The 14,291-nt window shown below is 40.8% G+C and overlaps 1 protein-coding gene across 1 annotated transcript in view; it reads left to right on the top strand.

Annotated features, from left to right (window-relative positions):
- efna3a (ephrin-A3a) overlaps window positions 1-13,835 on the top strand; it is a 61,498-nt gene extending 47,663 nt beyond the window's left edge. The window contains exons 2-5 of the mRNA XM_020623801.1: window positions 2,583-2,884; window positions 3,153-3,218; window positions 4,839-4,913; window positions 11,521-13,835. Coding sequence (XP_020479457.1) covers window positions 2,583-2,884; window positions 3,153-3,218; window positions 4,839-4,913; window positions 11,521-11,639 — 562 coding nt within the window. The 3' untranslated portion in view covers window positions 11,640-13,835. The remainder of the gene's footprint in view (window positions 1-2,582; window positions 2,885-3,152; window positions 3,219-4,838; window positions 4,914-11,520) is intronic.
- Window positions 13,836-14,291: the final 456 nt, after the last annotated feature.

Genomic DNA, 14,291 nt, shown 5'->3' with positions numbered 1-14,291 from the left:
GTCTATCTACTTACCATTCTCTGTACCCCACACTGATTGTACCTCTTTATCTATCTCTACCACCTTCAGTCCCTACTTCCTCCAGTACACTCTCTCTCACACTCACACACACACACACACACACACACACACACACACACAAATATAGCTCCTTTGAAGCATAGCTGTGTTGCCTCTTCCTGCAACACTGCAAGACAAGACAAAAGTCTGTCATCTCACATCTGAGCAGCGGGGATAGAAAGCACAGGTAAGATTGATGGCCCACAAAGAACACTGGTTAAGAGATTTGATTTTCTGTCTTCGCATGTGTGTAAAAGAAGAGATGGGGTGGGGATGAGTAAGAGGTTGGGTGTGGAGGAGGGGATCCAGGAAGAGGAACAGCTTTAATGCCACAGTGAGAAAGAGGGGAGAGAGAGGTGTTGTGACATTTCTGATGCTCATTTTGCAATTGAATAATGATCTCTCCGGAGGCCTGACCTAGTAACGTATGCATGTGTGAGCATGTTTGTGCAAGCGTGTCCACAGCTTTAAGTGTGTATGTGTGCTAGCACAATGTATACACGGGGGGTGAATGAGTGTGTGTAATTGTGCTCCTTTAGAAAATGTGTAAGAAAGAGGAGATAACCAGGGGAAAAGTGAGTGCAGAGGAGAAAAAGGGTGGAGGTTTGCTCTTTAACTATAATGCAACACAATACTTCCACCTACTGGTGCAAATGAGTCATTACAGCTAGTTGGTGTCAGTTACACTACATCACTGCAGCCAAGGACAATTCTCATCTCATCGGCTCACCTGCAGGAGCCCTTCTAATGACTGCTACTTTGTATAATTACAGATTGTGTAATTTACATAATAGGTGTGCTTAGTATTAAAAACAATGAAGATCACAGCATGGCAGCTTAAACCATATCTACTATATCATATCATATCATATCATATCATATCATATCATTGTCTCAGTTGTTCATTCATGAGTCTTAAAGGGTTACTGTAGGGTCATGTACATCTCTCACATATACACACACACGTACAACCTTAGAGTGGCCTTTCTTACCTGCTAACAACCTACTCGTTCATCAGTGGCATTTGCCAGGGGAGCTTGGTCCATCATATGTACTGTATCGTGTGCTGGTTGGTTCCCTGGTGGCCAAACCGTCTTTGACCCAGCCTGTATCTAGCTCAGGGGGGAATACAGGAGTACCGGTTATCATTTCCAGCACTTGCTACAAGACATTTGGTGGGGGGAAAAAAATTGTTTCTACAGTGACAAGAAAAAGTATGTGAACCCTTTGGAATAACCTTGTTTTCTGCCTTAATAAATCATAAAGTGTGATTTCATCTTCATCTAAGTCACAAATGTGGGCAAACACAATGCTTATACTAATAAAATACAAATAATTGTACTCTTTTGTGTCTTTTTCTGCATTGAATACACTGATTAAACATTCACAGTCCTGGTGGGAAAAGAATTTTGTATCTTTGTTCCTTACAGCTCATTCATATTCTTTTGGAGATATTCAGATATCTGGTGTGAATGGCTTTCTTGAGGTAATTTCACAGCATTTCTATTGGGTTAAGATCTAAGCCACTCTTTCTTTGCTTGGGCTCATTTTGTAGGAGATTTACTTTGGTTTTTAAGGTAATTGCCATGGTGCATCAACCACCTTCTGCTGAGCTTCAGCTGGGAAACAACCATCCTGACATCACCATGTAAGATACCTTGGTAAACCCGTGAATTTATTTTCCTCCTGATGGAAGGCTGTTCAGAGGCAGCAAAACAGCTGTGCATCATGACGTTGCCTCTGCTGTACTTCACTGCTGGGATGATGCTTTTTCAACCATATGCAATGTTGTGTGTACAGTGATGTTTTTGAAAGAACAAAAGCTTTTCTGTGGTGTCCTGCTCCATGCAACCATGCGCCATGATTTGCATATGGTAAACACATGGACAGAGATATTAACCAGCTCCAGTGATTCCTTTAAGGCTTTAGCTGTTACTCGGGGCCTAACTATACTGACTTTTTTGGGCACCCACTTGTAGGGGAGACAAATCACAGTATTAAATTGTCTTCATTTATAGACAGTTTAACTGTGGACTGATCAATATCTAAACTTTTTGAAATTACTTTGTAACCCTCTCCAGCTTTATGATCATAATTCTTCTGAGATCTCTTTTTTTATTAGGCATGGTGCACATCTGCAGATGCTTCTAGTGCAAAGCAAACTCAAAATGCCTGAGTGTTTTATATATAGCATAAAGTAGATCTAATCCTGTTTCATTGATTGGACTTGAGGTTTGCTAACTCCTGACTCCTGAAGTCATTAGCCTGAGGCTTCACATACATTTTCCCACCTACACTGTGAATGTTTGAGTGAAGCATTCGGTATCGATAAATTTGGTTGTAATTAGTTACATGTGTTTTTATTCATAATTATAAATGAGTGAATGCATATTGAATTATACATAAATGCAGATCATTCCAAACATTTTGCTTACTTCTTTTGTCACTAAGGAGAGTAAGATGTAATAGTTTATCTTCTTTCACTTCCTTCACTTTTTCTGCTGTCTGTATTTTTAACTCAGGCTACGAAAGGAAGGATACACAGTGCAGGTCAGTGTGAACGACTACCTGGACATCTACTGTCCGCATTACAACAGCAGCCAGCGAGGGACGCTAGAGCGTGTTGTGCCTGAGCAGTACATCCTCTACATGGTCAACTACCGTGGTTACCGCACCTGCGACCCCCAGCTAGGCTTCAAACGCTGGGAGTGCAACCGGCCCCATGTGCCTCATGCTCCCATCAAGTTCTCTGAGAAGTTCCAGCGCTATAGTGCCTTCTCGCTGGGCTACGAGTTCAACGTGGGCCAGGAGTACTACTATATCTGTGAGTCAGGCCAGAAAACACCTTGTTTATTGTGATGGATAGAAAAAGCCTGAGGGTGCTGCACATTCAATATTTTGATCTTAGAATATAATGAGGAGCTTCTCTTCGGCTGCTGTCACCCATCTATATTGATGGTGTGTAGGTGTTGCTAATGGATTCACGAAGTTGAGCTGGGGACAGCTCTGCAGTTTTAACAGCTAATTATTGAGGGTGGTGTGGCCCGCAGAGGGCACAAGGTTGACATGTTGTGTGTCTTGCTCTCTTTTAGCCACGTCCACCCACCACCATGTCCACAGCTGCCTGAGACTGAGGGTCTACGTCTGCTGCTCCACTGGTGAGACCTACCACCTCTGTCATCCCTCTATAGGTCTCTCCCACTCATTTTATACATTTTCCTTTTTGTCTGTGTCATTTCATCTCCACTTTCCTCTCCCCACTTGTCTCTTTTTATCTCCCAAACACACACACAGAGAAACAGAGACAAAGAGATGAAGAGAAACAGACAGAGAACAAGAAAAACTAAGATCTTGTCTCAGAGATAGGTTTTTCTGCCTCATGCTGTCTTGGTGAGGTTTTGATGATCTATTTTCTGGAAGCAGTGCTTTGAGGGCGATGGCTTAATATTCATCTCTGTCTCAGTGCTATTACAGTAATGCTCTACCTCTCTCTGTAAATGACATACTTTTGTGAAGCTGTGCAAAAAAATGTAAAAAAAAAAAAAAAACAGATTTGCCTGCAATATCCAGCTCTCTCTGTCCTGCTCCTCTCTCTCTGTCACTGTCCATCCTTCTCTCACCCAGCTGTCTTGACCATCTCAATTCCTCATCTTTCTTCCTCAATGTCTATCTCTTCTTCTCTTCTATGGTGCCTGCTGCTCAGTATAGCCTTGTGTTATTTTTACCCTGGTAGCCTGCTCTCTTCCCTGCAGGCCTTTGATCAGTGTGCCCAGTCCTGCAAGCCTCCCTGTCTCCTCTAACCTTGTCAGCACTAATACATCCCACACTCAGGCCAGTGTCAGGCCCTGTGTACGCATCACCTTAACACCCACTCCCCCATCCCAGTGTCAGGGCTAATCTATTGATGCGTCTACCACGCCTCCATTTGCTTCTGTGCATTTGTGTGCGTAGGAGTTTGAACATGTGTGCATGCGCGTGTCTGCACTTCAGCCGTAACTGTTTTTGTGTGTGTGTGTGTGTGTGTGTGAGGGCATGCGTGCATTAATGGCTATCTGAGCGCAAGTGCATTTAGCCTGTTTACGAGCCCCAACCTTTAGTCAGCAAGGTCATTTTAACAGGGTGCTATCAAAATTGCTGTTGATTTCAGCTGCTTCCAGACTCTTTTCATTTTCTCTGTCTCCCATTTTAAGATTTCAATATCAGAAGGATGTGAATGTTCATGACATACAGTGTGCTTTACATCTGTGAAGAGCTGCAAATTGATTGCTGTCAGCTTCTATGTAAATTGTCTGGAAATGCTATTTCATCCTCCTAACCATGCATCTGACACACAGGCTCACATAGACACATTCTGTTTTTTAATAAAGCACAAAATACACAAAGATGTATACACATGCAGATCAACAAACCCACACATCATTCATTCATGGATAATTTGCCAGTGCAGACTCAATGTAATTCCCCGTCTAGACGAACAGTAAATGTAATAATGACTTCTGTCCACTGGTTCCAAACGCATTTAATCTTCAGATGGAAGTCTGTATTCGAAGTCCAGGATTTCTTCATGGTTTCTCAGTGGCAGGGACACACTTACTCCTCTGTGTTCTGCTATAATGGTGCCTAAAATGCACATTTTCTTCAGTGCTGTGTTTTTAATGAGGTGTTTTTTCTTCTTGTCTCTGTTTCACTCACTCTCTGCATCGTAACCTCCTCTGGTTTTAATAACCCTCTTGTTTCTTTCTCTTTGTGTACGTGTGTATACACGATGTGTTTATCAGTCTCCCAGACAGATGATGACTCCAGTCAGACTTCTCCCGACTACACAGTCAGGCCAAACATCAAAATACATCTTGGTGAGTGATTCCGCTTTTGTTTCTGAGTTGCTGAAAATCAACAGCAGCCAATCACCAGATGCTGGTCAATATTTGGCTATGGCTGCAAAGCGTGATTTGTGTACCAGTCATTGTGGAAAGGAACCAACCATTTGTTTGCTTTTTATTCTAACGTTGGCAAAAGAAAATCCACAAAGCTTTGCTGGGTGATGAGTAAAACTTTTATTTTCTGCTCTTAAAAGCTGTGCAGTATGGGGAAGCCCTTACACTTGCATTCTATATACACATACTGTGTACTGTATTTATAATGTTTAATGTGTATTTAGTTACAATCATATCTGTTAGAATTAAAATATGTATGTATTCTAATATGTATAAAAATGAACCTATGTAAATCAACAATATACCCATCCAGTTTATTACAATTTCAGTCTTTTTTTTTATTTTTATAGTTTTGTCCTTCATTTCTGTTGATTATATCATAACAACTACCAAGTAATATGGAAGCACTGAGCCAATATGCCCAATGAGTATTGGCCCCAGTACTGACCTGATTACACAGCTGATTTATCAGTGTCATTATACAATTCTGTCTTTCCTACACGTTAGGGCCCTAACTCAGTTTTTAGTGCCGCATCAATTCCTGGCAGCCCATGATTTCTTAAATAGAAGTCATTTTAATGTTACACATGTTATTACTGTGTTACAGTGTTACAAAGTACACAGATTACAAATCTGGGGAGAAGTAAAAAAGAAGAGCACTAGGAGTGAATTGATTTGATACTGATAAACTGAGTTATCTACACCAGTACATATAAAAAAAACCAGATCAATGCATCCTTTAAAAGTAACTGCTGATACTGGGAACTCAGCAGTGAGATAATTAGGCAGGTTGTAAATAAACGGCACTTTAGCCAGGTCATGTAAAATACTTTACTCTGAGGTAAAGTCAAACATGTCAGTTGAAACTCCCTACTGAACAGAAAAACTGCTCATAGCTGGCAGTTTGTTACTCCCAGAAGACTTATTTTTTTAGCTACGATGAGATGTTCCCACATCTCACATTTTATCATCAATAAGAATAATGGCCAAAACTCTGAAAATAAGACCCATTTGGTGTAAACCTGAACCTTTCTTAATGTTTTTTTAAAGATCTAAATGCAGTAATCTATTTTTAACTCCTACAAAGTAAAGCTTTCATTTGTCTTCTCTGGAAAATCCACAAGATCAGTAGAGGTCGTGCAAGGAATGAAAGGTCCATGTTTACCTAAGGAGAAAGCATGTCAGCCAGCGAGTCAATTGTGCAGCTGAGTGGTTATGTAAACCCTCTATTTTTCTTTCTCTCTCTCTCCATCCCCATTTCAAGCAAAAACCTCTTGCTGAGAATCATTTAGTATACTTGTTTCTGGGAGCTGTAGACAGCCTGTGACGAGAGCTAAGAGAGTGTGACCTGCCTGAGATGGAAACTGAGACCAGCAGAGATGGAGTGAAAAGAGCTCTTGAGCCACCAGCTAGGAGTACCTTCAGAGAGTGAGTGAGAAGGCAGAAAAATAGAGTGAGCAAGAGAGACGGAGGGGAAAAGAGGTAGAGACAAAGTGAGCTAGAGAAAGTCAGAGAGATAAAAGACAGGAAGGAGGCAGTGAAAGAGAACTGCAGCAGGAAAAAGCCTGGCATAGACAGGGACAGATAAAGAGATGAGTGGGGGCAGAGGAGGGGGGTGCAGAGAGAAGGGGCAGAGGAAGAAAGAAAAAGCTCAATGGTGGGCGAATTGCTCAGCAGTAACTCAGGCTCGAGCTTACATAGAATTTAATATAAAAAACACTGACAGGGAATCATAAAAAATCATAGCCTCTAGCATTGTGGTGCATTTTGCTGAATACATTTGGAGGAATATCAAAACCAAGACAAGCAGATTTATGCACACACACACTTAAAAACAACCCATATCCCTGATGGCTCTGCTGACCACTGGACACCCACTCTCTGAGTCAACCTCAGGACCAGACCAACCCACAGACTGGCTTATCATCAAGCCCTCCCCTTCTCTCCACATACGTTTGGACCTGCTGTCATTTTTCTTTATTATTAGCTTTGTTCGTACGTCATGTTCCTTATTTAACATCGTGTCTTATGGAGAAGCCCGATCTAACGTAACTAGACAGCACACGGCGGGCACAAACCTTTGCCAAGACAGCTCAGTTTCCCTTTAATGGAATTCCACCTAAAGACAATATTCCCATGATAGTTCGACTCTCACATTATGATTAGTTGACTGTGAAACCTACCCCTAGCATTTGGAGTCACATTGATATCATTATTAGGTTGGAAGTTATCCAAGAAAAATGATCTTTCACTAATGGATTTCTTCAAGATCTAGCACAGCAACTTTTGAAGATAAGTTGAACTTGTTGAATCAGCACATTTTCAGCTATACTTTAGTGTTGGTCACAGATCTGTAGCATCATTTAATGTCTCACCGTAAAGGGTTTTCCATGAACCCTGTAAATTTGAACATTCTGGATTACTGCATCCATGAACAAACCAACAAACACTGGTAAAAACATAACATCCTTCCTTGGTGGAAGTAATAATCAGACTATTCCAACAAAGTTCATTTCTGGTGATATTGCTAAAGTCAAACAAGGCAAGAAGCATGAGTAAGATGATCGTACAGGGTTTAAACAAGTCCCCAGAGCAGTCAAACTTACTCTGAAGAGCAAATGAAGGCCACAAAAAAAAAAACGATCACCCAAGCTGGCCGCTGCAAACATTCATCACTGTTTATCACCTGTGAAATGAGGCGTTGCCACCATTTGCAATCAGGATGTAAGCAGTGCTTGCAAATCACTTTTATGAAGCAGGCCACTGGTGGCTTGTTTACAACCTGTCAAATTGTCTGACGCACTTGTCTTTCTTGTTCCATTAGAAAGTGTTTCCAGATTTTAGCAATTACTTTGGCGAGTAATATAAACCACAAAGCAAGACCCAGAACTATCCTTCAAGTGTGAATTGACTGGATTTGCCTTTTTTATGGTATTTTGCTTTCTAAACCCCTGGTAACATAGCTCTGTTCTGCTTGTAGCTGTTTTTAACATTCATTATGAATGCTACAAGAACTCAGCATCAGTCTTGCTGGTTCCTTCCTTAATTAAAGCTGCATTAACTACCTTCTCCCTCTAATTTTCAACCATTAAGGGTGAAATGGGAGTCAAAACAAACTCAAGGAGTTTCCCTTCCTCTTTTCCACTCCTGCCCTGTCTCTGAAACTACGTCCTATGTGGTCATGACAGCCGGAGATAGTTGCAGCAGTCAGGTAGCACAGCAGTAATAACCGGCCTCAGAACTAATGCATATGGAATATAGAGCCCGTGGTTTTCAGTGGCATTGCAGCGACACAATGTCAAATAGAGAGGTTTACATTTTAGTGATATGCATACGTATGTCTAAAATGCAGCGTGGACTGCACTGTTATGTCTGGCAAACTGGACGCAGAGCATTTAGCAATTAAAATGAAATGAAATGAGCCTGGTTTGAAAAACATGTCTTATAACCTCAGATCAGCAGAGCCATGGGCGAAGTGTGGTACAGATTTTAACAGCACTGACCACAGAGGGCAAGAGATAAACAGAAAGCCTGAAGATAGCAGTGTGGAGTTTAGTACAACAGGGAGACAGCTCCTCCAGACAGTTTATTTGATTTGTCAGAATTTGTGCTAAATCTTGGTTAATGCAGGTTTAATCAGAACTTTATAGCTTCCCTTGGTATTCTCTATGCATTCTTCCATCTGTGACGTCCTTGACCTTAAAACATTCCTTCTGTACTCTTATATAAAGCCTGAAACATGAATTAGGTAGTGGACCAGAAAATGTAACTGTAAGAAAGATGCATCAGTAGACATGATCATACTTGATTCATCTGTTCTGAATGGTTTATTATGAGCTGAATTTCTTAAATCATATATGAAATATATTGCACCAAGAAAACCAAAACCCAACCTAGTAAGTGCAGTCTGAGGAACTGAAACCCTGGTTCTGAAAGATGTTGGACCTCCTTTGGTGCAGATAAAGAATGACACACTTTTAGATATCAACTTAACTCCTGCTAGTGTAATAATAATTGGACCAAAATGACATTTTTTTCATTCATCTCAGCTTGACCTTGTGTTCATGTTATCCATTTTCTTGTTGGGATGGGGGTTATTTTGTTTTGCATTATGCTAACCAACTAGCAGCTAGTGAAGCTTCCATCCTTTCTGAAAACATTTTCAGTTGACATGGAAGCTGTGGTAGTTGTTAAAAGTAATTAGCAGAAGGTCTTTAATGCCAAATGAAGAAATATGCCATTGTAAGAGTTAAGTGTGAAAATTGATTCACAAGAACTGACAGCTACATCAGTCTGCTCACTCTTGTTGCCCTGTGTTGCTTATGTAGCAATGGATGTAAGTAGCTATAAAAGACTTCAACTGTCAGATCTGTTACTGGACATGCCGGAGATCCAGAGGTCTGGTGGCCTCCTCAAGTTAAAGCTAATGTTGTCTGTGGTTACTTTCATGAGCACAGAGACACCAGTGCTCTGTAGAATTGGCTGATGAGGTTAATGAGCAGAGGCTACACTTTCATTCCTAAGTAAATCATATCTTTTCACATGAATTTTCTTCAGACCATTCTAGGAAAAGTCTTTCATTGTGACCAATGAAAGACTTGTCTTTCCTCACCATCACCATTGGAAGTCGACTGTTCACACTAGAATATAACTTCTTGTCGACAGTCTAGTGCTCTCACTTTAAATGCCTCAGGCAGCTTACCGTGGACAGGATGCTCGTCTGTTATTATATCCTATACAGAAAACACTGCACTTCATAGGGTGCTCAGAAATTGATTGCTGTATCCCACAATTGTACTGTGATGTTAGGTCATACTGTGGACTTTTGATAACTTGTTGTGGCCCGAGGCACCCAAAGTCCCCCACTTTTATCTTCCAAGGGCAGCCTCTCTAAATAGCAGAGGTTTTGAAGAAGTGCATATCGTGCAGCTTTGTGATTGCCAGAGCTTTTAACACCCACTAACAAGTTTGTAAGAATCCATTCAAATGCAAAGAAACTGCAGAGATAGAGTTGTGCAGCAAGAGGCACCTAGTTTGGTCACTGAGTATACACTGCACCGCTGAAACCTGTCTGATGAGACGTTTTGGGTTTGAAGACGTCACTGTGACCTGTTGGCCCTACCTGAGGCAACCCTGGCGTCTCTTCTCACCCTGCCTTCACTTTGTGTTTTCTGTCTGTGTTCATCCCAGTGCACCACGGTGTGAATGTCAGTGTTGCGTGTCATCACCACAGACAGGCGCCTTATGTTTCTTAAAAAGAACTCTGACAAGGGTTAGAGTCTCACACAGCCAGAACAAGCCAGAGCGGATGGATGGGTTACTCTCAGGCTAGCGACAAAAACAAAATTCCATACATTCATCAAACATCAGCTGTCATGTGGTTGTTGGTTTTATATGTTATCTCTTATCACCTTTCTTGTTCTTACTCGTAGTCAATTAGTTTATTATATTTCACAAACTCCAGCCAAGGCTTTAATGTGACAGTGAAACAGCATTTTGGAGGAATCCTTCTTCCTTTGATTTATTTCCTGTTGAAAGGCAGTTTGGTTTGATGAAAGACGATATTTTGGTTAGAGAGTATGTATTTGCAACATTATTATGGCATGAAGTAAAAAAATGGGATTTTAAGAGAGAATGTGTCAGTTTGGGGCACATTTAGTCAAATATGTATATCCTGTCTTATATCAAAACAAGCATTTCCTCTTTGCATTGTGATTGTATACTGTTAAACCTCAACAATCTTACATCAGTATATCACACCTCAAGGCTTTCAACTCTTCTATCATTCCTCCCCTTTATCTACATCTCTCTTTTATGTCTGATAATGTGACTGATGTCAGGAAGAAATTGCAGCTTCTGCAGTTACCTCATAGAAAAAACATAGATTTTTCTAACACCTCTGTGCAGCTGACTCGGATTGTCCTGGAAAAGGTGAGGGATCTGTAAGCAACAGAGCTCTGTTTCGTTCCTTTTGCTTTATTTTGGTATGTGATAACCCTCTAGATATAATGAGAAACATTATGTTGAGATGGAGCATAATGGCTCAGTGTAATTCACTTTTTACCAAATGTTACAAAATATGTTCTCCCAGCTCTTTCTCTGTTTTTCCCCTCCAGCTTAATGTTCTGTTGTGTCTAATCAATGGCAAGGCCGTAGTAATTTGGTTTGATTGAAATCCCGCTAGGATAAAAACATCATTAGTGTGAACAGAGGAATACATAAAAAAAAGAAAACAGATCAGAAACAAAAGTGTTTTTAATTTTCCATCTCATGGGGGAAATGGCCATATGTAGCGATGCTGATGATAATTGGTGGTTTGTTGATAATTGCATCATGTCTCTTTCTCTGCATATGTTAAAGCACAATTTGCATGCACTGCTCAATGCCATTAGATTGATGAATTAATAATGTAGTAATGGTTCGTTTCCTTCTGTCTGGCACAAACACTGTCTCTCTCACTCTTTCACACTCACATTCTTCTTTTTTCTCAATTTCTTATTTTCTATTTCTGTGGCTTTCTCTCCAGATGAATTTAACCCTGAAGTTCCCAAACTGGAGAAAAGCGTCAGTGGCAGCAGCCCATCACGTGATCGCCTTCTTCTCACTGTGGCGATGCTGCTCGTGTCTGCCGTCCTTTTGTCCTAGCGACTCTCACCATGAGTGACTCTTCATACATAGCTGGACCACCTTGTCCAAAGGGCTTTGTATCCACCTACTGCGAGTCTCTCATGTGAAAGTTGGCAGAAACAGAGAAGAGAATCAAGTTAACGTCCAAAAGAACATCCAAAACAATCCTTGAACTTTACTGGACTTTAAAAAAGGAGGCCTTTTTGCTGTCATATTTATACCAGTGTATTTTGACACTCCATTTGTTGTTGAACATCATTATCATATGAATACCACAGCATTTCATGCAGGTGTGTTTGCCCCAACATGAAGGACCACAACCACAGACTGGTTCAGACTTCTGCGCTCCTAGCAGCCAACAGGTGGGTGAGATGGTGGACTTGGAATGAGCTGGATGGAGACTACACGCTATTATCGTAGCATGGATATCAAATCACCTGAGAAATTTCAGCTGCACTGTCTTCAGCTGACGACAGCAAGGTTTTTGTGGCTGTAAGCCTTGATGAAGGAGGCAAATGTAACAGAGTGGATTTGCAGTGAATTCTAAGGCCTTGGACCATGGACCAAGTATGGTGATGGATTAAACTAAGCTCTGATGTAGTTAAAAAAAAAAAAACAAGCTTGACCCTGGAACTGTTCTGATCTTAATTGGCTATACAGGATATTTGTATAACCAGTAATGAGAACTGCCACCCTTGCCCTGGACAGTGAAGAATGTTTTCACACTGGAGTGAGGAAGCTGCTGGTAATAAGAGCCCAAGGTGTTTCTTAAGAAAAGGAAAAGACTTTGTGAGAGCCTTTCAAGAATCCATTTCCTCCAGACATCAAAAATACCCCTAGCTTTTTGATAGGTACAGATGCAAAGCCTGCATTTCTTAGAAGATAGTGAGTGCCCTCTAAGAACTAGTCCTTTGTCTGCATTTCCTGCCTTCACACTGTAACAACCCTAGAAAAATACAGACCCTGGACTAGTAATTTGATGGCACTTAGACTTGGTAGATGTGGTAGATGTGTGTATTGTTCTGACGCATTTACCTTCAGCACTTTGCGTAGATTTTCCAGGCGTCAAACCTTTCTCATCACAGCAATCAGTAGAGTCATTCAGAATACCAATAATTTACAGTACTTAAAAACTCTCTCAGCAGCAAGTTCCCTTTCAGCTGCGGACAGCCCGGTCTATTCCTTTTCCACTTCAGAGGTTCCCAGTCAGTCGGTGCCGATGGCCATTACAGCAGTCACAGTCACCATCGACACAACCCCATACAGTCGCCAGAGTGCGGCAGGTGCCTGAGGAGAAATTGTGCTTTGAGTCTCAAAGTAACGCTGCCGCCATTTTGTTAAAAAATCAAACTAACAAACAAAAAAAGAAATAAAACAAAACACAAAAACAGGTGTGAATGTGCAAAAAAAGTTCACTTTTTTATATTGTAATACAGGACAACATAGGCTGCCATTAATCAGATTACAAAGTTGTGCTTTTTTTTAATTTACTTTTCAAATGTATTTATTTTAACATTAAAGTATATTATTTATCTACCTAATTAGTGTGCATTTGTAGGCCTTTGCTCAATAAGCTATTGTGCCATTTTTTTAATTCTTTTTTTAAACTGTGGACTTTTTACTGCAGCATTTTGCTTGTGTAGATTAATAGTCAGATGTAATTCAGCCTGACAAAAAGAGAGGCTATTGGTTTTCACTAACCAGTAGGGACATACACTCATTAACCCTACTCTCTAACTGCTAACCAGATTATGTTGCTGAAGAGCATGTCAGAAACCAACTGTGAATACACAGACAGAGCCAATGCTAATGGAGGGCAGCATTCCTCAAGTGCTGCACATGCGAAACGACGGAGTCTGCATTGTAATGTATATTTATAATACCTGCCGGATATGGAATGTGTGTGTGTATGAGTGTGTTGCGCGTGTGTGAGTGAGCAAGAGAAAAATGATATGTGTGCACATTTGTGTGTATGTAGGTAGAATGTGTTTGTCCGCGCTTTTCGAGTATGTGGCATTTAGAAATTTCGTACCTGTTAAGGAGTCGTTTGTAGAATCTGAATATGCAAGTGTGTATGAGAGAATGTGCTCTCCTGTAATGTTAGTTTACGGTACGGGGTTGCCAAGCAGATGACAACCACAAAGAAATGTGTTTACCTTTGACAAGAATTAATTAAAAAAAAGCTGTAAATTGAAACAAGAATGATTAAGAACAATGCCAATTAAAATCTTTTTGCAAATTTACACGTGTTTTCATTTAGAAGAAAATGACTTTTTAACAGTTTCATCTCATTTCCTCTGTCTGCCCTTTTTTTTATCTTGACAGTCACTCCCTCACCTTCACTCACTCTGAACCCACCTCTGTTTGTTTTTCTTGAGCACTAATTGAAAGCAGTGCTCTCCTACTTTCTCTTGCACTCCACTTTTAGACATGTTGGTTTCTAGCATACATGTAAACAGACAGTACTCGTGCTGCACATATTTTGGTGTAAAACTATCACCCTTCCTCACATGGCCCCTCCTTACGGCGCCTCACTTTGGTTTCTCAAACACATCTCCTGCCATAAAACATAATGACAGTGTGAGTGTGTGTATGGGTGTGAGGGTGGGAGTCACAGCTCCACATCTTCTACACTATCCATCTCTCTCCCTCAACAAAAAAAAAAAACAC

The sequence above is a fragment of the Monopterus albus genome, unplaced genomic scaffold (genome assembly GCF_001952655.1).
Source record: "Monopterus albus unplaced genomic scaffold, M_albus_1.0 scaffold310.1, whole genome shotgun sequence".
Classification (NCBI taxonomy): Eukaryota; Metazoa; Chordata; class Actinopteri; order Synbranchiformes; family Synbranchidae; genus Monopterus; species Monopterus albus.
The sequence above is the reverse complement of the archived record's forward strand: the minus strand, read 5'-3'. Positions and strand labels throughout refer to the sequence as shown.